The sequence below is a fragment of the Taudactylus pleione genome, unplaced genomic scaffold (genome assembly GCF_031769625.1).
Source record: "Taudactylus pleione unplaced genomic scaffold, aTauple2 ptg000535l, whole genome shotgun sequence".
NCBI classification, from domain to species: Eukaryota; Metazoa; Chordata; class Amphibia; order Anura; family Myobatrachidae; genus Taudactylus; species Taudactylus pleione.
In genome coordinates this window covers 11,702,501-11,729,664 of record NW_028284937.1, presented here as the reverse complement: position 1 = coordinate 11,729,664, position 27,164 = coordinate 11,702,501, and the positions used below count along the sequence as shown (strand labels likewise).

The 27,164-nt window shown below is 41.3% G+C and overlaps 2 protein-coding genes across 2 annotated transcripts in view; one reads left to right on the top strand and one right to left on the bottom strand.

The window, feature by feature from the left end:
- LOC148501117 (neuronal pentraxin-2-like) overlaps positions 1-7,220 on the top strand; it is a 37,344-nt gene extending 30,124 nt beyond the window's left edge. The window contains exons 4-5 of the mRNA XM_088451016.1: positions 1,741-1,920; positions 5,057-7,220. Coding sequence (XP_088307142.1) covers positions 1,741-1,920; positions 5,057-5,266 — 390 coding nt within the window. The 3' untranslated portion in view covers positions 5,267-7,220. The remainder of the gene's footprint in view (positions 1-1,740; positions 1,921-5,056) is intronic.
- Positions 7,221-13,278: 6,058 nt separating this feature from the next.
- Positions 13,279-27,164, bottom strand: part of CYTH2 (cytohesin 2) — a 29,213-nt gene continuing 15,327 nt past the window's right edge. The window contains exons 5-12 of the mRNA XM_088450958.1: positions 25,118-25,198; positions 24,113-24,225; positions 21,017-21,165; positions 20,013-20,124; positions 17,069-17,145; positions 16,429-16,500; positions 16,148-16,302; positions 13,279-15,747 (exon numbers count right to left, since the gene is read on the bottom strand). Of these exons, the coding sequence (XP_088307084.1) occupies positions 15,639-15,747; positions 16,148-16,302; positions 16,429-16,500; positions 17,069-17,145; positions 20,013-20,124; positions 21,017-21,165; positions 24,113-24,225; positions 25,118-25,198 (868 nt within the window). The 3' untranslated portion in view covers positions 13,279-15,638. The remainder of the gene's footprint in view (positions 15,748-16,147; positions 16,303-16,428; positions 16,501-17,068; positions 17,146-20,012; positions 20,125-21,016; positions 21,166-24,112; positions 24,226-25,117; positions 25,199-27,164) is intronic.

The window sequence follows — 27,164 nt, the reverse complement described above, 5'->3', positions numbered from 1 at the left end:
GAAGGTCATCATCCAGAAACTATAGAAAATATGGCAGTAGGCAGACAGAGGTAGCAGATACAACTGAAAATGTGCTCATAACCTGCAGAATAGGATAACCTAAAACTATATCTAATATATACAATACATTGTGCTAGGCACCATTAAGCAAAGCACATTTTTTAAATCACTGCAGAAAACTTAATACTGAGAAACGTATATTATAAAACTGATTGCTGATAATAATGATGTCATCATCACTTTGGAATGAAATGAAAGTTATGACACCCTTCCAGCATCAGAGAGTGGGAGGGTGTTGATAGACAGGGTGGGAGTGAGCAAGAAAGATGGGGAGAAAGAGTTGAGGTGGGATAGACAGAAAGTGGGGGGGGAGGAGAGAGACAGAAAGAGAGAGGGCTGGAGATAGAGATGAGACAGACTATAAATAATAGCCAGGCATAAACGGACATTACAGCTTGTTGCATATAATCTTGTATCAGTTAGGTGATCATGTAAAATTCCTTTTAAATTATGCTTAAATGTGTCTCTTTTGCCAACACTCTTTTTGATCAGTGAAACAATATTTTTAAAAACTCCCAAATGTCTATAGCAGGGGTTCCCAACCACGGTCCTCAAGACACACTAACAGTCCAGGTTTTAAGGCTAGCCATAGCTGGGCACAGGTGACTTAATTAGTACCTCAGTTATTTTGATTTAACCACCTGTGCTTAAGCATGGATATCACTAAAACCAGGACTGTTAGTGTGCCTTGAGGACCGAGGTTGGGAATCACTGGTCTATAGGTTATATGTAGCACCTTAATTAGTACATTTGAAGTAAAGAAAAGGGCAGCGCTGTTGTAAGTTACATAACATAATTGACATTCAAGTAATATATTGAGGTGAATAAAGGTAAAGTTTAAATGAGTGTGGGGGGGATACGGGTTTGATAGTGGGCAATACTGACTTATTAACACTTGTGACACTGCTTCAGTCATAGGGCCTGATTCAGACCCACTCGCGAGCGGCTGTCCGCTCGCAAGTGGGTCGATGGTCTGCACTGAGCATGCGCACGACGGAGGGAGCTCCGTCGTGCGCATGCGCCAGACACGACGAGCGAAGGACTTTCCTTCGCTCGTGGTGTCCGATCAAAGGGGGCGTGCTGTCAATGTTGATTGACAGCACGCCCCCTTTGGTGGGCGTGCCGGGGGCGTGCCTCCCTGACGGGGGCGTTCCCACGGGAACGCCTCCCGTCAGAAGCAAGCCCACTGACATCACTAGTGATGTCAGTGGGAGTGATTTTGGCTCTGATAGAGCCAAAATCACTCCGGAGCTTGCGGTTGAAAACCTTAACCGCAGGCTCCGGCTCGCAATTTCGATGGTCGCGATGGTCACGACCATCGCGGCCATCAAAATGCACGCTCGTATAGCCTGTGGGTGGTGACCCACAGCTATACGAGCGTCCAGGAGGACGCTCCATGAAAATGGAGCCCGGCCCTCATGCAGAGCGTGCGCTCTGCTCAGAGCGTACGGCTCTGAATGAGGGCCATAGTTAGAAAACCTACAATGATCATGTAAAACATCTGTTTGTCGATGGGTCTTGGCATTGCTCTTTATGTTGTTTACTTAAAAGCAGTAGTATGGAACTATTATAATTGCTCTAATTTGACTGGAGCTGTCCATGTTGAAGGTGTAGGGTCATTGCACCGAATATGAAAATTCAGGTATCCATTTATTATTGCTATGTATGTCATGTATGTAGGCTGTCACTCTACCACTGTCCATCAACGATGCTAAATGGCACCATGTTTGCATCACATGGTCAACAAGGGATGGTTTATGGGAATGTTACCTAGATGGCGTGAGGCGTGGCAGTGGCGAAAACCTGGCACCTTGGCACCCAATAAAGCCTGGTGGAGTGTTTATCCTGGGGCAGGAACAGGTAAGAATATTCAGTTGTTTTTTATTATTTGAGCCCAGTGTACACTTACAAATAATGTACAGTATACAGCCATAATTTTGGGCGCATTACTAAAGCCCTGATGTATTTCACAGCAAACCGACTGTTAAAAGCTCAGGGGTTAAAGTTTTACTTTTAATTCTTTTTAAACTGTTCACATTCTGGAGGTGAAGATACATGAGTAAAACATAATTTATGTGGACAGCATTAGTTATATAGAAATATAGAGGTACCTGGATAACTTATTCAAGTTTTTCAGGTTACAAAATAAGGTCTATGGGAAATTCTGTACAGTTACAAAAAATGTATGTTCATTATAATATAACTCTACACTACAACTGTATTTATTTACAGAAATCGCTTTCTAGACTGGTGCTTGTTTAATAAATTATACCAGACACCCCTTGTATTTGGGAAATTATAATATATTGAGGCCTGATGCACAGTTAGGAATAGAGTAAGAAGGAGCAAGTAACTGCATCTTCACAACCATGCTGCACTGCAAGTGGGGCAAATGTAAAATGTGCAGAGTGATGCCGCGTTTCCACTAGGCGATTAAAATGAGCGATTGAACGATAACAACATCGTTATCGTTCAATCGCTCATTAATTGTTCACAATCGGGCATAAAATGTCGAAAACAACCAGCAATGTGCGCTCCCGCTGGTCGTTTACGACATCAATCATCGCCTGAACATACCGGTCAATCTGCCGATAGCGACAGATTGGGCATGTTCTGGTATGAGGGAGGGTGCCTGCACTGAACGACATAACGTTCAGTGTAGGCACTACAGGGGATCAGGAACGACTGTACGATTACAATGTTGTAATGGTACTATCGTTCCACTATCTGCAAGTGGATACGCACCTTCAGATTTGGGAGGGGTGTGTCCAAACGGAAATCTAAATTGTAATAATACAGCTGTCCACCATTTGTGGGCTACATTCAAAAACAGCCAGTATTTACACTACTTGCAAAAGATATGTATGTATTTGCACCCCTTGTATTGCAACATGGTTTGTCCAGGTACACAGTTACTTGCTATTTCTTACTCAATTCCCACACAGCAACAAGGCACCTCCTGCACCCCCCCTCCAGTAGCAAGAACGGGACCACAGGGGTTCGGGCCTTTTAGGCGGCATGAGGCTCCGCCGCATGCACAGCGTCTCTCCCCGCACCAGGTGACACCGGGGGGAGGGACGCCACTGCATCCTGGGTCTACACCAGACACAGAACGGATCAGGGGTACCAGCAGGCATGCACCAAAGCTGAGAACTGGTTTGATGTCATCAAAAACAAAACAAAATTAATGAAACCAGCTGAAGATTTTTTTTATTTATTTAAATCTCACGTGACATTTTACACTGGTCACTCACATTGAGTGAACTATTTGCTCCTTAAAGTGGATGGGAAAACAGGGCATCCCTAGGTCACTACAGCTAAAAAGGAAGCAATGTGGTCACATGCACTGATCACGGGCACAGGTTTCTACTAAGGAAGGAAAATGATAGCAGATGTCTCGAATTTTCACCTGTCTGCTGTGCAGGACACCAGAGATTTGGAATTACTGCACATTAAAATAGCAGAAAAACACCTGATCAGAGGTATGGACAAATCTTCTGAGTGTGCTCCGAAAATGGGCATTGCCCATTAAATTATTTAATACAATTTACAATTTTATGTTGTCCTGGGTAATAATGACTGTATAAACCTCATACAGTATATATAATATTGTCCCCCAGAGGAAAAAACCCTTAAGGATAATCTAAAACAACAAATAACCTCCGGCAATTATATGATACTTATCTGTGAAGTTTGTAGGTTTCACGGGATCCGGTCAATATCCCGACCGTGGGGATCAACACGGTTGCACAGTGTAAATACAAATGTGTCTATTACACTATGTAAGAGATGGAACCAAGGACCTGATTCAGACCCGCTTGCTTGGATGTGCGCATGCAGTACGAGAGATTGGGAAGCGTTCGCTCGCTGCGCATAGACAGCCCAGCAGAGTGAGTGACAGGAGAGGCCGTTTGTGGGTGGTGACAGGGGCTGGCCATTAATAACAGGGGAGTGGAGGTGTGAACGCAGGCGTGCCTGAGTGTCTCAACGCCGTTTCAGAGGCGTGCATAATTAAGACGCAGCATCACTGTGCACGTCACCTGGCTGACTTTTACACTGAAGTGCTCGCAGTGCGTGCAGTAGGGTATAGTCAACCCACAAGCGCTGCGTTCGATTCCGATGGTCCTCGACGTACCGATGATTGCATACACTACCTGGAGATGACGTGTGCAAGTGGGCGTCTTAAGACAGGCTGGTGGACGTCTGCATACACAGGGTGATTGCACGCCAAGACTTAGTGGGCTTGCTTATGCCTTGCTGTCACTTAGCCGAATTTGCATACGCATCAAGTGAGCGTATGCATCGAGTGAGCAGGTCTGAATCAGGTCCCAAATCCCTTACTCAACAATGTTGTCTGCATACTTTACAGTTCGTCTCTCCATGACAATATGTGTATTTCTTGGTTCGATGTACAGTATATATAATTTATTTTCTATTTAATTAATAGAAATGATGATCTGTCATTTACCTTTGGTTGGACATTCCTAATCGTTGTTAGCTCACAACATTGTTGAGTGAGCAATTTAGGATTTAAGGGCCTAATTCAGAGATGTAGGTCATTCTGATATTTACGTACATTTCTATATCTGAGCAGGCACAGGGGCAGCACAGCGCATGTGCAAATCTGTTTCTGCCTTGTCACCTGCAGTGCCCCCAAAGTCGCAGCATGATTTACATGCTGTTGACATTTACTGGGCGTTGCGAAGCCAGTTGCTGCATCCTTAGACTCCAATGCTCATGCAGTTGACCCTCTGCTGCATCTTTGGACGCAGCAGCTGATCACTGAAGCCTGCAGTGCGCATCCTTTTACTAATGACACCTCCTGTGCCTTTAGTGTCCATCTCTGAATCAGCCCCTAAATTCACAATTAAATATCCTATCAGTGCCGGAGAGTATATATTGTTTTATAATAACCTGTATGCAATAGGATGTTTATAGAGTGCTTTTATGCAGACTTTATATTTGCTGATAACAAAATTGTTGTTCCAATAATAAGGACACCCTGGGTGGAAGGTTTGACGCGACACAAGCCTTTGTGGGAGAAATTACAGACTTCAACATGTGGAGCCACATCCTAACTCCTGGCGAGATTTACAACCTGGCCACCTGTGCTGCGCATTCCATTGGCGATGTCATAGACTGGACGGAATCCTCCATGGAGCTCCATGGGGGGGTATCGAAACTCCCATTCAATTCTTGTCATTGACATGAGGAGTCCCTCCACATACAGCATGCTCTGATAGGGCGCCCAAACATGGAATGGGCTCCCAATACCCCGAAGACTATTGCTTCCAATGGCGTAGATAACAACTGTGCATCCTTGTTGCTTCGACACCTTTATGTCATTCCTATCTTTTTAATGTCTTTTGTGATTTAATCCTATCGTTTTATTTCTTGTGATAGTGTGTGCTATTTTTGTAGATGTAAGTGTGGTTTGCATAATCCAGATGCCAGTTTCGGACTTGCGCATTACTTCTCACCGCTGTATCAAGCATGCCCTCCAGGGCTGCCATCAGAAATTGTGGGGCCAGGACTGACAAAATTTGCATGACGTCACACCCGTGGACTCAAAAACTTTATTGAACGGCCAGGCAATTGACGTCCCTCGTCAATCTTTTTTTTTTTTGCACAGGCCGCAGGGGTAGTTGTCTTGGCATGCCGGTTGAAGCAAGCACCCCTTTCACTTTTTGCTGAATGTCCGGGCCTGGGACTCCAGTCCCGGCAGTGCCCCTGATTGCGGCCATGATGTCCGCAAACAAGAATGTATTCTGATACAGCGCAACGTCAAATTTAAGCAAATGGAAGAGAACACATCTGTGAGTTGTTCTGATATTGCAACAATGTAGACCAGACTACAGACATGCAAGTATTGTTCTACCTTGCACCCAACATAATACATAGGTTCTGAAATTCAATAATGTTTGACAGTTAATCAAAATGACCCTTTACAAGCTGAATTTCAGCTGTGAATGAGCTTCATGCATCCATCTGCAAAAGAGCGATAAGGCAAAATATATAAATGATATTCCAAGAGCTGTAAGGGCTCATTGACAGTAGTAATACAAATAATAAAGTATACAGAAAACAGCAAAGGGTACCAATGATAGTCCAGAAGTACTCTTGCGGTCCTAAACGTAAGACATAAATGAGGCTGGATCACTCAGTATATTAGAGAAAAAATGTAATATTAATGAAGGGTGCGACTATAAATTGTTAATAAGATGGATTATGAAAGTCACATTTTTACTGTTTCCAACCTGCGTATTTGCAGCTAGACTCACAATTGCAAGAATAATAAAATCGTCTTTAGAGGGGACGTTAAAAAAAAAGGAATGTGGGCATGAACCTTATGTGTGACAGTGCGAGGCAGACAAACAAGCTCTTTTGTGCATACAGTATAGAACAGAGGTTCCCAAAGTCTGCCATTACAGTCCAGGTGTTAGGGATATCCATGCTTGAGCACAGGTGACTTAATTAGTACCTCAATCCATTTGATTTAACCATCTGGACTCAAGCTTGGATATCCCTAACACGTGGACTGTAATGGCGGACTTTGGGAACCTCTGGTATAGAAACCTATTGTGGGGCTTATTTTTGTATGTGGCAAATTTTTATTTGGGGGGGGGGTGTTAATGTGTGTTAAACTTGCCTGGTTAGTTATTGCTTAACTGCATGTTCTCTTAATCTCATCCATTCAAAATGTACACCTATCCATGGCCTATGCCTATATAGACCATAATATCCATATTTCACCTACAGTTATATTCAACATTACTGAACAAATATTAGCTGCACTTTTCTGTTTAACTATATTGATGTTACTAGTTTTTCTTGCCAGCTGTCTCCCTCTATATGGTTTCTGTATATTGGTATATGTATTAGCTCTCTTATTTCGGGGTTTGAATCAGAGTACTGTGTGGTTTTATATATATATATATATATATATATATATATATATATATAGCCAGTGCTACAGTTCCTGGCACACATCTTTCTGTGCTGTAATGTGGAGGACTACAATCCATGTGTTGTATATTGTGCATACTGATCATATCGTTTTATTAACATTTCTCTGTATTTTATTACTTCTGTATCTTAGCAACGTGTATTGTCGTGTTTACATCATATACATTAACTTACAGTGTCTTTCTAAAGATGATTAATCCATTTGGCTCAGATGTCACTTTTTGCTTCAGAAATCTCAATTTGAATTATTTTTAGAACTCCTGCATTCGGTTCTGTGTGGGGGATAATAACATGGGAAAAGCACTCACTTTATTGTTTTGCTGACAGCACATATCCTCACTATCATACACTGTGGTTTCCTGTTAGGAAAACCAGAGTGTTCCAATGAGTCTGCATGACCCGATACTTCATGAATCAGAGCAAGCTGGGGGAACAGGGGGGGGGGGCTGTGAAAGTCGGATATGAATGATAACAAAAATGAAAACTTAAAAGATCACTGAGGTTATTGTGTAATACTGCAAACATAAGAGATTAGTCATACATTGCTGGTGATCTTTTATATCTCTGTTCCAATTATCACTAAGGGACTTTTTCTAACCCCCATAGCTAATTGTCCGCTCAGACCTATTCAATGTTGTCTTGTATCTCCCATGGGTAAAGCCCCAGTGGGTTCACTTTGCCTCGCAGCCTCAGGAGCTGCAAGGAAAAGTCACAGTTAAAGTGCATCCTTTTGTATTTACCATAGATTCTGCATTTTACATGGAATCTATGGGTTACAGCACATTGCACAAGGGTTTACCACGCAGGGAAAATGACGAATAAATGAATAGCTCTGGCCGCGGAACCCAAAGCTTTTCCCTGCGGTGTAAACCGCGCAGGGAATTGAATATGTCCCTAAAGCTGGCCATACACGTAATGATAATCATTCAGATCAGCCGATGAAACCACTGTTCTTAAAGGATTGTTCATTGCTTGATAACAAAAGAAAAATTTACTGGATCTATTGGTTATTAAACCTGTCCGATCTGCTCGGCCGTTGTCCAGCCGACTCCATACTGTTAAAAAAATATATTGCTTCCATATATATGCAGTGCATTGAGGCACAATGATAATGGTCCATTGCTTTGTCCGATCAGAGTATGGCCAGCTATAGTTATATCAGGGCAGTAGCAGGTCTCGAACCCGCCTGGTGCCAGCCTTGTCCCTGAACATCATGACATCACATTGGAGGTGGCAGGGCCGATAGGACCAGGAACAAGAGGAGTGCCTGTAGAAGGCTGCTGTTCCAGGCACCCTGTAAGCCAATTATAGGTGCCATGGGGGAAGTGGCAGCACCACTTGCACACCCCTAGTTGTGGCTCTGATTTATATAGCACCACTATACAAAGATGCCAAACTATACATTTCTATAATCACCTATATGGGTCTTGCAAATTATACTTATCCGATGGATTATAACTAGGCAGATGGTGCTGCCTGATTTTATTTTATGGGGGTAGGTGATGGGAACTGGACTTTTTTGATACAATAAATAAATAAATGAGAATTCTAAAGCCAAGTAGGCTGAGATGCAAAGCTTATTGAAAAGTCTGGCTTATCTATCTCCTGCATTTGCAATAGTATATAATAACCAAACTGAAACAAAAATATACAACAACATAACTCATATACACAAGATCATCTTGCTGGGAGGAAGAAGTCGTAAAATAAAATAATAAAGCCTCAATCAATAATTAGACAAGCAGCGTTCCACTCCCCTGGGACCCCATTTTCTATTATTCATTTCCCCCTCCATTCTAAAGTAATTTTTATTACCGGATCCTGACTAGCATAGCTGATTGGTCCTGATCAATAATCCCTATGACAACCAATATTTGCAAGGTTGATTTTATGTAAACTCCAGTGTGTGAATGAGACCTAAAGTTATAACAAGTATTTTCCACTGATCCTGCAATTAATCATGCAGTTCAACATTGTAATTACAAAAGATCATACCATACTATCAGGTTTACATTCATATTGGGCAAGGGAACATAAGTAAAATGTATGCCATAGTTCCTGTTACTGCACCTGTACATAAAAAAATATTTGGCATTAAAATAACTTGTAACCAATTTATTCATAAGCTTAATGTACATGGACACATTGTAACATTTGAAAGCATTTATATAATGAACAGGTCTACAACGGAAGGAAACCTACTGTATACATTCATACATGACCTCAATACCATGTTCTGTTCTTCTAGGCTAAAAATACAGCCATGTGTAACTTATAGTGGTTTCCTGTTTCAGTAAAATCAAGATAATTACTGACCTTTTAGATAGCAATTGTTCAAAGCCCATCAATGCATTATGCACTGCTGACACTAAAAACAAACAAAAAAAAAACCCTTTTATTTTAAAAAGATTTTCAAAATCGCCCCCCCCCCCCCCTTCCAATATCGATACCTGGGTAGGAATCGATCTTCTGAAACTCATGGGTTCTATTCGGCAGGGTCGTGGTACTTCTACTTATCACCTTGGCCACTGATATGATAATACTGGGGATGTCAATTAAAGAGGTCAGTGGATCTTCCTGGGAGCATCAATGTGTATTAGCAGAAATCTGGCTATAGGGGGTTTATTAATACCCCTTTCTACACCAAAGTCTCGGGTCTGACCCGGGTTTTTGGAACACTTTTCCAACTCGGATCAGACCCAGGACAAACCCCCTTTTACATAGCAACACCGACCGGAGCCAGGTCAGCACTGAGCAGCACTTCTTAACCTCCCCTCCGCGACCCCTTACCTTACTCTGCAGCGGTCCGGAGGCAGGGAGGGCGGGTGGGGTGCGCTGCTCCGTTCTGGTCGGCCCGGCAGTGGACGCTTGGAGGTGTCGTCATCTCCAAGTGCCACTGAAGCCGGCCAATCGGACAGCATGTGGCGCGACCCAGGTCATCGTGACCTGGGTCGCGCCATTTACACTGCAGGGCGACATGGGAACAACCCATGCTCAACCCTGCAAGCCAGCCGGGTTGGATCAAAACTTGGCAAGGCATGCTGGGATGTGTAGTTCCACAGCAGCTGAAAGGCCACATACTCAATATCCCTGGTATTTGCTTTCTGTAATGATTACAAATAAATTATAAAGACAAACATCAATTTTTTGTTTCACATTAAGAGCTTTTAATATGCTGCATTTCATATACTGTAGACGAGATGCATTCATTTATCCCATTCATTGCTCCGCTTCCCTATGGGAGTTACAGCGCACTGCAGTTTTTCTGGTTATAAAAGCAGAGCTCTGAAAAGCCTGTCAGCGCTGCTAAATAATATATCATTAAGTAGATTCCTCGTCCCCAGGTCTTAAAGAAAGTGTACATGTATTACAATAGGCAGAGTAATTCAGAGATGAAACACCGCACTTTGCTTCAAAATGAGTGTTTTATAGCTAGTCTGGCATAGTCTACCCCGATGTCACATAGGCATTCTTCCAGATAGAACAATAAATCAACCTGATACGTGACAAGTCTCCCTGAAGACGACTACTTTAAGCAAAAGGTATAGGAGTAGTGCATGTTTAATACAGACAAAATTAGCATTTATTTCTGAGGACGCAGGACCTAATTCAGAAATGAACACTAATACTGCCCATGCCTCTGTGCACGCAGCTGCCATGTGAAAACGTGCAAATATGCCAGCCTCAGAGATGTATTAAGCCACCCAACGGCTGCAAGAATCAGCGTACAAAGGCGCAGATCATTCGATTATTGCAGTCCAGTGTGAGCCTATGGTCCCTTAGGAATGGAGACACCAGAGCCATATTTCTTGCGTATGGGATCACAGACGCAGGATGTGTCACACCACTCCCAGTTACCTCCCACAAACACACCCCCCATCAGACACACTGCATATAGCCACTTCAAGCGGAATCAGTATGCAATGCTGGCTGTTGGGATACCTCCTGTCAAAATACAGACAGCAGCATCCCGATAGGGGTCGGGTAAATATACTTCTCGTCCCCCCTTCTCCCCCTAAACCTCCCTTTTTGTAGCCTAACCCACCCCCCTAGAGGTACCTAACCATAGCCTTCTCTCAATAAAACGTGCTCAGGCACCTGGGAGGTATTGTTAGGGTCAGTTACCAAGAGCAGTCGGTATTGTAACCTGGACAGGATCCTGAGCGCCAGCATCCTGTACCCATCCTGTCTTTTTCATATAGACAATATACATGTATTTAAGCATTTGCATGATCTCGATTATAATTTGTGAGAAAACATCAGCCTGTCACTAAAGGCTGGGTGTGCTAAAGAAAATGAGCATATACATTTATCACAACAAAGTGCCCTTACATTGGTTTTGAATAGAACCTTTCAATTGAGTCAGAGAAGGCACTTCTAGGTCCATTGCTGATCATCTGAAACACTATACATACACGTATATTTCCTAAATGCACTTATTTGTGTACAGTTTTCATGCATGAAACGCATTAGCTGTGCAGCGTCTTTAAGCATATTTCTGCAGTGTCCGTGTATACCTGGCGATCATTTAAAAACGGAGGACTGAAAAGTTGCGAGACTTCATTGTTTGTTAGACTTTCTCAGCCTTTCATCAAGTCCTATCTGTAGGATCAACGCTACTTAAGATTTGGTTATATCCTTTGCTGAAAGCAAAACCCTCTGATGTTCATCTCATTAGCAAGAGGATCAGCGCTGATGTCATCTCCTGACAAAGACAAGGTCAAGACTATGTATGTATAGGTGTAAGCTACTCTGCTACTTTGCATTGCTATCTAACCCTATTCATTGTACCTACAGCCTGCTGGCATTTACCAAGACATATGGTTACATCACATTGCATTAGGATGACCCTGTTTACAGGATACATAAGATGAATGTTAAAAAAAAATAACTGCACTGTATTATATGTAATACACGGTACTTAAGGTTTTACATTATCTCCTGCTGTCAGTAAAACTCTGTTATTTTAAAAGGGGAGGGGGTGCTTAGTACCAATAGTTTCAGGTACTGAACCATGCACTAAACCCCCCCAGGACATCACATGTATATTGTTGCAGAGATGGGACATAGAATAAAAGGGTGGCTGTTCATGTGATGTCAAAGTAAATTTTGATCAGTGTGTAACAATTCAGTTGAAAGCATCTATGTACACACTGTAAGCAAACCCTAATGCAGTGGTTCCCAAACTGGGTGCTGCAGGGTACTTGCAAGGATGCCACGGGCTGGTGGTCCAGGACTAAATCAAAATTATTTATAGTCCATGTGATAGGCAAAACCAGCACTGGTTTTGCCTATATGTGGACAAACAGAAGTGCAGCCCTGTCCACCACCACATAACTGCATCCAAGGATGACCGGTAAGCACAATTTACTTAAATGAATAACTTTCTCTGAATTTCTCAAAGGAAGAGACTAACATAGAAAATACTGCCGACCTGGAGCTCTGAAACAGCCAGCACTAGGAAAAGCCTGTCAGTTCCCAGAGCTATACAGAGCAGTTTAACTGTAAAGACCTGCGATAAGGTTATAGCTCCAGATGAGACATTCAATGCCTAATCTTGTCTTTATTCTTGCCATAGCAAGAAAGAACCTCAAAACTAAAAACCACATTCAGCTTAATAGGCATGCCTGCTGAGACACAGCTGTGATGCCCACATGATGAGATATTTCAACTTGCACAGCTGCCTTACAGGATCTCCTGATCCATTGTCCTAGTCTGGGTCAGCTGTATTAAGCAGAGTACACTCTTAACGATGTATTTATCCAGCGATGCATTGGAAGAGCACACCGCCGACGGGCCGACATATTGGGCGGCTGGTACATGTTGGCACCAGCCACATCCCGCTGCATTGGGTCGTCAGCGGGATTGTCAGATTGAGCTACATATAGAGATGATCGGACAATGCGACTGGGAGCGCACTTGGGCGTTGGTAGTGCGTACACACTGGGCGATATCGACGGTGTCGGCCCAATCCGCTGGATCGGAAGACTTGTCGACTAATATGTACCTAGCTATACAGTGTTGAGGTATCTGCCATACTTTCCATGCTCTTGATGATCCCGATAGACTGTTACCTGTGAATGTCCAGGAACAAGAGATCAGTGAGAGGTGTCTGATCAGGTCAAGAACGGGCCCTGGGGTAAGTAATCCGAACCAGGTTTTACTCAAGTGACCTCCAAACAATTTTTGATTTGGTTGGAATAATCCTCCAAACTTTGCAAGCAATCCAGAATAAGTAAAAATTAACACACAATAGTTTGACCATTTTTATTAACTCAAGTTTTGTGTACAATATAATATTAAATAGAAAAAAAAATACAAACAAAAAACCGATCCAATACCAACATATCTTACCTCTTACAGGGAAGAGGAGGTATCCAATCCTGAATTATTTTCACAGTACTTGTTTCTGAGAGAAGGTAACAGACAGGCACAGTGCAGTAGGGAATGAGTGTCCATCCCCTCACTTTGGCACAACAATATACAAAAACCTGCCAAATGTATCACATTACAAAACTGAAACATGATTTAAAAGGTAATGCCCCTTAGCTTAGGTATCCAAAAAAGATGTGCTTTAAATTCCTCTCGATTGTCGCATTATCAAAATAAATGCGTGCATCATCAGTGTTTGATTATCAAGTGTCACCTTCTTTAGCAAACTGTAGTGTTTTATTGCCCTGTGAACATTGTGGCACCAAGTCTCAGGCCTCTCGGTCGCCCCCACAGCACCTCCAAACCATACCCACCCACCCACAAGCAAGAGAGTCTGCTTCATCACGGCGATAAGTTTGTCTTGTGCTAAAAATCTCATTCAAAGCATATTATTACTTTACCCATTCTAAACTGAAAGGTCATTATTGCATGTGCATAGTGGGACATCATGCACTAAGTACTTATTTGTGTGCTCTAAGGTCACAAGATGATATTACCAACATGACACTTTATATACAGAGTGGAATAAGGAACAGTGAATTCAATGCCAAAAATATGGGATTTAAAACAAGATCAAACTTTGTCGATTAGAATTTACCCCTCCAGCAGTAGTTTTTGTAGGACTGTAATCTGGCTCTTCACCTATGTAGGTGTATGCATATTTGCACTAGAATAATATATTCTAATAGGCATAATTGCCTTAAAGTTTATGTATATTGTTGCAAAACTTTATGCTACGAGATGCATCACTACCACAATATGGAATTTGCACTTAATTTCAAGATAGGAGAGAAGTTAGCAGACTAGACAAGAACTGAAATGGTTTGGGGAAATACAAATACGAACTTTCCCACAGTAAGTGAATGAAAACATTATGGTAAATAACATTTTCCACGAGAAATAAGAAACTAATTAGTAAAGAGCTGACATTTTAACAAAATATACAATGTTAACCGAAAACATGATGAACTGCTATTTCAGTTTGCAGTTAGTGCTTTTTCTTCCTATGATTGAGCAAAGGTTTCTGATTAAAATGGCTGTTTCGTAGCTTTAAATAAAACACATAATATGCTCCCACTAAACTGACCGAACATGCTGAGATCTGTGGTTCAGTAAAGACCTGCAGAGCACATATATCTGGTTGATGTTAAAATTTGCCATTGCTAGTTAGCTGATCATTGCTTATGAGTCAGAACTGTGGGTGTAGCATTTTATTTAACTTATACACTATTAGTGTTCATTCTAGCACCCTGCACCTGTCACAACACATCCCGTGCAGTTCCTCTTTCCTGCCTGGGATGTCGCTTTCTGCTCTGGTGCTTCTAGCACGCTCTGGTCTAACTCAGCAGTTTATTACATCGACGGAGTGTGCTAGAAGCACCAGAGTAAAGATGGACACCTCAGGCAGGATAGAGGAACTGCATGGGTTGGGACAGGTGCAGGGTGCTAGAATGATGTGTACTCTGGTTAAATGGAAGTAATCAAATAAGAATGGAATGTGTTCTGGCTATCTCTTATGGCAGCAAGCAAATTGGCTTACAATTCAGACAGTTGCAGATCGATGTTTGCTATAGACCATGACTTGTATGATTTCCAGAACAACCATTTTACCCTTCGAAAAAGCAATGTCAGTCCTGACGTCATGATCATCAGTGGATGAACCATCACTTTAGGTCTCCAAATGAAACACATAGTGGGGCAGTCGCACATTAATCTTGAACAAGGTCAATAGTGGTTGGCGCAATAGCTAAAATGTTACATATTCTTGCGCAGAAAGGAATGTTGTTTACCGAGCCGGTGATGGGGCTAGTTTTTGTGCCATGGCCATGAATGAAAACGTTCTGGGTCGTATTGCTTTTTCATGCCGTTTTTTTTTCACCACACAAAAAGGAAAAAAAAAGAAAAAAAGTCAGCAATCCAATAACACTCCTCTCAATGTGGCCTCAGGTGCTGAACAAATACCTAGATCCTCTGTAGAAAACAAACTTGAAATGTAGGAGGCCAGATCAGTTCCAGCCATGCACTTACAAACAATTAGGCCTCTGACAGAAACAATCGGCCTCGCTTTCTTAGTACATAAGCCGGGAAAGGCTGCAGACTTTGCCATCCTCAATTGCAAAGGGAGTGCTTAGAAGTGGTCGTAAGCCAGAAGCTCAACGCTCTAATGTTAAGTGGGTCCTTTAGGACTGTTCTTGCTGCTGTTGCTGCAATTGTTGCTTTTTCTTGACGGAAATGCGTTTCTTCCGAGCAGCTAGCATTTCATAGAAGGGGTCCACACTGACTGCAGCTCTGAAAATAGGAATGAATAACATTAAGCACATGTGGTAAAAACTGTGATATTGGATGTTCCTCTAATATGTGAAAAGAGATCTATAAATAAAAGACATAAAAAAAATATATATATCTGACAATAGCTATTGTAAAAATTCATAAGGTTCTCCTCTTAAAAAAAAAAAAACACACGATGCTGATGGTCGTTTACTCACTTAATGATCTCATTTACAGAAATAATTACATGATATGCCCGCATGGACGTCTGGATGATTTCAGTAAGCATAGCTCTAATTTAGGACTATCAGGCCCTTTAACGCGTTTCACAGGCTCCTAACATTGCTTTGCTCCAATTCTTGAGTTGAAGTTCTTCAACCCTGACACTAAACCTGTGTGTACCCCTCCAAATGGGACTTACTTTATAGACTTGATCCATTCTTCCTTCTCTTCTGGGGTTGGGGCAGAAATTCGGTAAATATTATGGTTGCCTTCCACTACTCTCCCATCAGCCTCCGTTTTGCAAGCTTTTATCAGCTGGCCTTTGTTATTTTGAATATAAAGTTCAAAGCAGTTCTGCAACAGGAAAAAAACAAACCGTGACTTCAGAGACTCGTACTTGCAACATTAATATATACAATTAGGGAACATTTTTCTAGATATTTCAACCAACACGGGCAGCATAAATGTACCAACTCTTACCGGCTTCCTGGGATCTTCAACTTCTCGAATGCTGAGGTTCTCCAGTGGGATGATACCTCTTGGCTCTTTATCCTGTGGGAGGTATAAATAGATTTTTCATACACTGTTGTAATCAGAAAGACATATCAGCTGTATGGTCCAGTATGTACGGACTATCCGCGCGCTCCAGAGATCGTATGCAATATTGTGCTGTCAACCGCACTGTACGGCCACCTGTACGATATCGCATGCAGCGCCATTGCGGGTAATGAACAACGTAACAAGAGATTGTTCCGTCGTTCATTACATCGATCATTGTGTACTCGCGGTGCATTATGTCCGCACTTCGGGCCGACATATCGTCCGGGTACACATCGTTAAGTGTGTACCCAGCTTTAGATGCACAAATGTACAATTCTAAATAGAGGTCTCTGCAATAAGACTGTAAAATATACATGCAGAACATTGTTTGAACAATGTATTCTCCTCTACGTCAAAGCAGGTATACCGCATAAGGAAACATCACATTTACATGGCAAAATACACCACGACTGGTACTGGCATGCTGTACTGTACCAGGAATGGAATGGTCAATGTTAATGCCCAGTGATGAAAAGTATCCATGATCTCTACTCATTATGGGATGTTATAAGAAACTCACCGTAGTATATTCAAAATAATACAAACAGTTGTCAGTCAAAATGAACCAGCGCCTCTTCCATGATTTCACCCGACCACCTGCAAGATATTATGAAATATAGGGAAGGGGGTGGTAATGGGAGTTGGGGGTTAGTATTTCTACATGACATACATAGCTGCAAGCCATGCTGTGATCTAACTATTCGGTGGTTCACCCCACTATGAATCACAACACTGTCCACAAACAGCCACAAAAACACCATGTGCAGTGACATGAATCAAGAATTCCGACTCTCCTTTATATTACATGAATTGCTGAGTTAGAAGTACAAACAAGGAACAGACTTACTGCGATTCATACCTAGGAGGAAGGCGATACATTATGAAACACATACCATGCGAAATGCTATTTAAGTCAAATCGCTGGCAAGAATGAATGAAGCTACCAAAATATTATAATTTTTTTTTTAAATAGTCTTTATGCTGCAAAAAGAAAACTGACTTACCACTAAGAAGCACAGACACAAGGGAGCCATCATTAAAACTAATTGTATAATATCCACATTAGCATTGAAATATGGGCATTTAATACAGAGTTAACATGAATGAGTAATTTGTATGGTGGCGTGTAGTTATTTTGCCTGGAGAATATACAATACTATGGGGCATCTTGTACTGTACACACAATGGGTGGCAACGCTGAAAGAAATTGGACACAGAAACTGACCCCCCTTTGATTTAGATTTGATGGAGTGTGTTACTCCTTTGTTAGCTGTCTCACTCCAACGTCATCTGTGTCACATGTTCCTAGTTTCTAGCCTCATTCATGGTCAGTATTCAAGAGAATGCAGCCTAAGTCATCTACAGTTTAAGAAAGAATGAATCCCATTAACACTGTATATTTGGGAAGAACAAGGAGGCAGTCATCGAATGAGTATTTACGCCTTCATATTAAACAAATGGAATATTTTTACTGGACGACAGCTTCCTTTTGAGACTGGTTCCACGCTGGTGTCCAGGAAAACATGCCCAGCAATATTGCGTGGTGATAATCAGTGCCTCCACTTAAAGTTAAAATGGAATCAATGGAGGTCACCCAACTGACCCCCTAACATTGACTGACAGTGAATGTGACTAAACAGAACAGACAAGATAAAAAAAAAAAAAAGACACTACTGAGTTGTCACTACTCCCCTCCCCCCCCTCACAGGCACAATTGGGTATGGTGTCATTGGCTATTTGATGGTTTATGCAAGTATCAGAAAATGGTAGTAAATGCATCATTTTTTATACCAGCAGTTGAGGGAAAGAACAGAGCACAAAACATGTTACAAGTGTAGTATCTTGGTAAGGGGCTTAAACAGGATTTCAGCCACATAATGACACTTCCAACAAAACATGATACAAGTGTAGTGTGGTCCAAGAATATTCTCAGCAGCCATCTTGGAAGGCTGCTCTGTCATGTGAAGATGTGATACAAATCGGAATAACACAGACTTAGTTGGAATGATAGACCCCCTTGTTAGACATATAAAACAAAACAAGTGATCGCAACCCACTGATTGTTGTACAAAATGTGCACTGTCCTTCTACACATAAAACTATGACGACGGTAGAGTGAAACACTGAGCTCTACCTACCTCCTGGGGAGTTATTGTGAGCGGACGGAGAGCAAAGGTCGTCAGCGGCGAAGGAGCACACAAGGTATGTAGAACAGAAAGGAGGGAGAAAAGGCAAAGAAAGAGAGGTGCACGTCACACGGAAAGGGAGGGCAGGCAGGCAAGTGAGGAAAAAGAGAAAAGGAAAAATAAGTTACATAAACGAAAGGTAGAAACCAAGGTACATACACATCCTCTAGGCACAGGGCACTTTTAGCGCATTCAATACTAATTCTAGAACTGGCAAAGCACAAATTTACTAAGAGTGATGTAAGAAAGAGGAGAGGATAGAATTTGGTCTTCTCCTCATATTCTATAAAATCTATGAGGAGGCCCAACAAAATTACTAAATACTTTACTATACTTTCGATCAAAACCATAACCGAGATGAGGAGGAAACTAATTTCATGGTGGACAGAAAAGAATGTGGACTATCATAGCTCTGACCAGTGACCACTAAGTATGTTGATATATAATATGTTCAGTTTTCTAAAGGAAAGATGCAGGGGCAAGTTAGTGCTCTGCAATTGCCCTCGGAATAGTCACGGAGGCAGCCCACAAGCTATATATTTTTGTTCATACTCCCATGAATCCCATAGAGGTGCATAGGAAAATGAGCTAAGATTACTTACTGTAATAAGACGACATGTGCACTGCACACAGCGCAACGGCACATTGTGGAGACATGAATTGCCCTCTTAGGGTACTGCACATTTAAACATGTCTGAGATATTCTTTATTTAATGTTCTGGTTGGTGGCATTTTACACCAATTATCTGAAAAGCACAATTACAACTTACTCCATATTGAAGTCAGTTGTCACTGTGCTCAGATTATCCACCAGTAATATGCTAAAGGTTATGTAAAGATCAACACTAGAAGAAAAAGAAAAAAAAAAAAAACTAAAAATACTTCGATTATAACATTTTTAAGATGGTTTCCATTTGCGAAGTCAATGCGGCTAGCCACCTTTTCTTTAATGCAATGTTGTATATAAGAATCCTCAATATGACTGTACATATGTGCTATGCATTGCTGAAATGTGTGTTACCAGCATGCTGTTTTCTGAGGTTTTATCTTCGTTTACAGAGAATATTTCCTGTTAAACATATCTGAAAAGTGTGACTGAGTTATTGTCACTGTGGTGACATCAGTGGTAGAATGCTGAAATGGTTGTCGGACTGCTTTTCGTTCTACATGGCTCCAGAGAGATGTGGTGGGATGGCAAAAGAGGAAGAGGAGAACACAGAAGAGTAGAGGGTTTGAAGCTGAAGCTTACATTGCATTAAACACTGGGACATATCTTACCCTGTTTTAGGAGCCAGCCTTCTCGATCTGGGTTAAAGAAGGTGTGTGTGAGGTCATTCCCATCATCCTCTGGGATCTTAAATGGTTCATTCCTGATACTATCATACAGATTCTGCAAAATAAAGATACATTTTAAATACAATTGATTAATAAACTGGTTAATGTCACTGTGTAAGAGGACAAAGTCAGAACACTGTGCCTCTGTATGGTCAATAACGAGCGGATATGATGCATTTTCATGTATATTCATGAATCTATTCAAATCGGTCAACAAGTTTACATGTGACACAAAATACAGCCAGTTTTAATCTCAAACTTTTCTTTGATTTGATAAGCTTTTTCTAACACTACCAACACAGGGCCTAATTCAGAGATGTACGTACACCCGATGTTTCCGCACATGTCCGATGGTTTCAGATCGGAGCATGCACAGAAGCTGCATGGCGCGTTCACAGATCTGGGGCTGTGATGTCACTCAGTGACCCAAATGCTGCAGCATGACTGACATACTGTTGGCGTTTGGGGGTGGCGACAGGCAGAGTCCCAGAAATTGGGCGTGCCTAAGCCAGTGGCTGCATCCTTGCACGCAGCATCACTGGCCCTGGCCACGTGATTTAACCGGACATCCCGAGTAACCCGAGGATTACTCAGATGTCCGAAGTTCACGCAGTTGATCCGATGCCACATCACAGAAGCCGGCAGTGGGCGTCTCAACTCAAGACCCCTCCTGTGGCTTTTGAATATTTTGCACAGTAGCTGCGTAGAAAGACGCAGCTAGCACAGCGGCTCTGCTAACTACGTTAGTCTCTGAATCAGGCCCACAGACAATTTAAAAAAAAAAAAAAAAATAGTCAACTTTTTCCATTTCTCAATGTCCCTTGCCCTAACTACAAATGGCGGAAATCTTTAAATAAGAATGGGAAAATATAATCCACCAAGCTATGGAAGGCAGAATATTTACAGTGTTAGGAAATAACGCAGGCCTATCGCGGCCAATTACTCACCCGAAGTAGCTCTTCAGGAAGATCCCCTCCATCGTTAATCCCTCTATTCATAGAGAAGAATCTTTCGACACTGGGCTTGTCACGGACATTGGGATTGTGTAGACTAGTGTTCAACATAATAACCGCAAAGGACAAGACATAGCACGTATCTGTGTACAGCACAAAGACAACAGTGTGTGAAATGTGATGAAAAAGGGGACACATAATGAAGACTACCACAAAAAACATATGGCAGCCATTTGTTCTACATATTGTCATTTATTTTACGTTTCTAAACCTTGTATAATCAGTGTCCTTCTCTCCTGCCGGTATGCAATTAGATGGTAGAAATCTAATTGTATTTTAGGAGCATAAGGGGTAAAACAGAGCACGTCACTAACTTCAGGAAGAGAAGTGTAAAGGCAAATGTTGTTCTATTCCATAATATATAGGTGTAACAAAAGCTCCCTACAGAAACACTTTTGATATGTGCCTTAAATTTCCTTATTTCCGCTAATAAATGAGCAAGACATTCTACACCCAACTCAACATCTTGGAACACACTCAATATAAAGGAGTTGATTTAACAGTGAAATGAGTGGAGAAGTGGACCAATGGAGAAGTTACCCATAGCAACCAATCAGCTTCTAGAGATCATTTATAGAATGTACTTGATAAATGCTACCTCGAAGCTGATTGGTTGCTATGGATAAGTTCTCCACTCCTTTCCCTGCTTGATCCATCAACCCCTTAGTTACAAAAATCAGAATAAGAGACCTTTAAATTAAATTAAAGAGAAAACTATGCAACTGGATAGCAAAGCCTCGCCTAACATGCATACTCCTGAATTAGGGGAACATCAGGGAAGAACAAATTTAATGTCAGAGTTTGTAAAGACTGTAATGTAGTTTTATCTGTGGATAACAGGTCTGCTCTAGGAGAAATGATTCATAGTAGATACAAGAAATATCAGCTCAAATTTTAAGGTACAGAATTGTGTTGTATTGATATTCTGCTCATGGTTGTCATTTGTATGTCAACTTGTTTAATCCTAAATTTCATCTATTGTTGATGAAGATATTTCCAAAGTTGCCAGAAAGTTATGCAAACATAAAAAAACATGATCACATGCTCATCTAAAGAAATAAGGGCCTCATTTATCAACGACTTTTATAATTCGCAACGAGTGGTAAAACTCATTGTGTATGGTAAATGGTGCTCCAGCCAATCTGCTCCCAACTGTCATTTTCCAAACAGATGACAGGTGGAATCTGAATGGCTGGAGCACCATTATCATATGCAACAAGTTTTATCACTCATTGTGAATGATAAATGAGGCCCTCAGTTTAAAGGGAACAGAAATAATCTAGTCTTAAATGTCTAGTAATAACAAAACAAGGTGCACTAACATAGTGCAGTTCACAGATAGCTAAATGGCGAAAGAGAAAGCATGTTCAAATTGAAAGAAATGTATTTAGTCATAGCTACATGGTCCGATAAGAGGATATATAAATGACACACAGGCTTGTGATACACATTGTATTTATGTATTCACCCTATCTAGATCCCGATACACCCAAGAAATACGGACACAAGAGGAACGGAGATTATCATTTTCTAAGGCCTGTCCCGTCTCCAACATGCATGCGCAGGGGCGAGAGGACGTGCCCCTACGCTCCCATTGCTAGGGAGCCAGGACAGACCCCAGCCTAGGAGGAGGCAGACCACCGGGAACGGGAAAAGTATGGAAGAAAGTGATGTCTGGTCCCTCACCTAGTAATATTACATTTTCTATAGCCTCCTATTATTTTTAAATTCTATTTTAAATGCAACAGCAATAGAGGAAATCACAGAAGGAAATACAATAATTTCCTTTGACAAAGAAAGTTGGGGGGGGGGGGGGGCACAAGTAGTTAAATAATTCTTACATAAACAGAAGAAGCTGTATCCATCGGTGGAGGACCCTAAGGCGGCAGTGGAAATGATACGTATAAGACTCCCGCAGTCACGGGAGAAGAACTGGTCCAGAGAGGGGGAGAGCGGTGATGGCGCTCTCTATGAAACTAGGGAGCCCATATAAGATCAGACATATGAGGTGTGTCATGTAGATAGTGAGAAATACTTTCCATGCTTGCAATATACCAGACATAATTTGTAAGGGCCTGAAGTGTGGGGGGAGGAGGGTTTTTCTAATCCTGAAAATTTAGCTGCAGCAAGAATATGGAAAAAACAATTTGCTTGCATCTGTGAACGGGCGAGAGAGAAGGAAAGACCAGGGGTTCAGATTGGTCCTTTCTATTATTAACGCCCTGAGTCCAAAACGGGGTAATATGAGGGCAGGTCTACCAGATGTGGAAAAGAGTGCCTCTGACCACAGTTCCACCAGCAGAGGTAGGGGACATTTAAGCTTCATATTTTGTGCAATATAAGTTTATATAAGAAAGTTAAATACGGCTCAAATGCTACATTTTTTCACTTATTTTGGAAAGTTATGATCAATATATTATTAAAATGGCAGAATCAGGCAGTTTATAACTTTAGCAGCGCCAAACCATTTACTTATATTTGGGAGCTGTATAGTAGTGTATGTGCGCCAGGCATCAGACTAGAAGCAATGTGGTGAATGGGGAGATTTGCCATCAGAATTGTCTTGGCACGTCTTCCATCAATGCAAACTGTGGGTCACCATAGCTTTTCCCATTGTTTAACATTGTTGTTGGACACCGTTGCCGGCCCTCTGAGTACACCCTGTATAAGATGTATAACAACGCTTATACAGTGTTCCCACTGAGATGCCCCATACAGTACATTCTAAGCCACCAGACGGATCTTGAGATTGTAGATGTGAGATTAGCACGTCAGACACTCTTATAATGACATTGCATTGCACTGATCTAACTTGAATAAGAGTCATGATGATTTGCACCACACAACCACTGTGGCAGCATGGCAGATGGGAGAGGACGTGGAGGTAGAACTGGCTGTCACTTGCACTAATGACTGTTGTAGGACTCCCTAATAAATTGATCAAAATGGCAAATTAATTTCTGTATATAAATATATATTTTAGAGAAGGAACATTGGCTTAAGCCTATGGTTACTATTGCAGTTCCATACCTGTGGACTGGAACACCCCAGGATTGCACATACAATATCTCTGAGCAAACGCCTCCATCATGCGGTCGATTTTCTGGGCCTCTCCGGGCAAACGGAAACTCCAGAGAAACTGTCTACATAAGTCAGAGAGAGCAATAAAATGAGCCCCTGCCAGTCGTTACAGATCACACGGAACATGTCCGCCACCATTTGCATGTATGCAATGAACAGGATCCAGCTATTTCCTATAGACTTCAACTGTTAGGTCTCTATAGAAAATAAAATCCTAACTAGATTAAGAAAATCTAACAATGCCACCACATTGGTTAGAGAAGTCATTCCACAACACAGGCTTCCAATCACATTCCCGCCACTACAATTGTTACATTGTCCTTGCTTGATTATGTTCATCCAAAATAACTTTTGGAAGAAATACAACATTGACTGTATGTCACAAACTCTCAATAAGCACTAGATTTCCTTATAATCTATACTAGCTAAAACAAAAAAAGGTACACAATACCACCAACACGACATATAAATGGAATACAAAAAAGGGCAGTCAAAAAGGTTTTCATGTTCCCAAACACGGTACTAAAACATGTAATATTACTCAGCTGTAAAGTTAAAGCTTCTCGTAATCGCTGTCTATAGAAACATCCCCCCCAATCATTGCATTTACAGTTAGTACTGTGGGTTAATGCTCTTGCCCGGCAGTACTGTGTAGCCAGTAGCCTACCTTTCATATTACTTCTTATAAGCAGTGAAAAAACAAGGACTGGTTCTCATATTTACAAATTGCATAAGTGAACACACCTGTAATACCACATATTTTAGTTTTACCAGCAATATTTCTACTACACAGCAACTGCTATTTTTATAGCTTCCTGAATAGACTTTTGCTTATGCTTTGTGGTAAAACTGACCACTTCCTTATTACAGATTAGCTTTCCTGTTTCTTTGCACATAACCAAGGCAGATGGGAACCATTCCGTGGCTGGAGAACTGAAAGGCATCGTGACTGACCTGAGAGCCTGAACCAGATTCAGGTCTGTAAACTCGTGAAGGTCCACGAAGGCATGAAGGACAGCAATGTTGAAATCCTCCCTATAAACCATAAGGAAAAAGAAAAAAAAAAGTTAACTTACTAAGGGGGGGATTAAATTAGGGACGTTAACTTGTCACGGGTGAAAAAGGGTGGTGAGCCGTGGGCTTTATCGCCTGAGGCTATTTAACGAGTGTTAAAAAGGGGTGTCAAGAGCAGTTAAGGCATAGAGTCCGTGAAAAGTTCATGGACCAATGCGTTTACAGGGTGTTTTCCCCAGTTAGCATACTTATCGGGGATTTCTGCTCGGGTCTCATAAAACCTGAAAAGAAATTCCCATTAAATTAAGCCAATTGAATAGCCTCTGTCAACTAGTCCTCGTTAACTTAACAAGGCTACCTGAATTCCCCCTTTAAAGTTGAATATATCTCAAAGCGAATCAGACAGTCAGTCAATCATCAGACATGCATTATGGGGAACACAATACTAAAATTATATATATATATGCGCGCAGGTATTGGTGTCACTCTCCGGTCTTTCAATAAATTTCAATGGCAGATGTGTCACAAGTCAACGTTTCGAGTTTATTGTAAACTCGTCATCAGGACATATACAATAAATGTGCAAGTCTTACACCATCCCCCCCCCCCCCTGGAGAAAAATGTTACTCCAATCCGATCAGGAAACTCAAGGAACATCTTGATACCATCCTTAATACAGCAGTCTCTAATCAAATTATTGACACTGATACTTAAAACCGAATATCCGAAGGCGCCACTGTTATATAGTGTACCCAAAATTCACAAAAGCCTTACCAGATCACCGGGATGTCCGATTATATCGGCTAGAGGCTCTCTATTTAGTCATATCTCTGAATATATAGCCTATTATATTCAACCTTGTGTGCAAGCTGAACCGACTTATTTAAAAGATACAACTATGTTGTTAAATAAATTGGAAGAATTGGGGGATTTACCCTCTAATATGTGGATGTGCACATTGGATATAACTAGTTTATATATGAATATACCACACTATGAGGGTATGAAGGCCACCTTTGAGCTTCTTAACAATAATAGCTCATATAGGGGCCCTAATTTAACATTTTTGATGTCCTTGTTAGAAGAGATATTATATAAAAACTAAATTTCAATGGTAAATTTTTTTGCAACGCACGGGATGTGCTATGGGCTCCCACGTCGCACCGGCGTATGCAAATAGTTACATGTTTTCCATAGAAAAATAATTTTTTTTCAACAGGGAAGGGATAAAATTATTTTCTACATCCGATACATAGATGACGTGATTCTATTTTGGCTAGGTAGTTACCAGGAGTTTCATACCCTAATGGAAGATATTAACAGCAGGGAGTGTCCAATCAAGTTTACCTTCAACCTTATAGTCTTGAGCAGATAGATTTCTTGGATGTCACCATTAAAAGAGATGGCAATAAGCTAAATACATGCATTCTCTCAAAACCAACAGATCGTAATATGCTGTTGACAGTATCTAGTTTCCACCCCATTGCGACTAAAACTAGTTTGCCCTTTTCACAATTAGTGAGGGTTAAGAGAATAACAAGTGATACAGAGCAAGTGGAACAGGATTTGAATAAAATGTGTGACAAGTTTAAGGATCGGGGTTATTCATTGAAAACCCTAAAATATGCTAAGAGTAGGGTTGATAAACTCACAAGAGGTGATTTTTTGAAAAAAAGTACCTTTAATATTAATAACTCAAGTAAAATCAATTGGCCACGTAAATACAATGTAGCCAATAACATAATAAATACTACCACTCGTTCTCTATGGCCCATTGTGCAATAATGTTAAACACACAGTAATAAGTCCTTGTCTAAAAAGGAATAGGAACCTTAGAGATCTTATAGTTAAATCTGACGTTACTGAATTGAAGGCTAGACTAATGAATGTACAAAAGAAAAGTGAAGGTTGTTATAAATGTATGGGCTGTGTGACATGTGGCCATATGATTACGGGCAAATTTTTCACACACCCACATACAGGACGC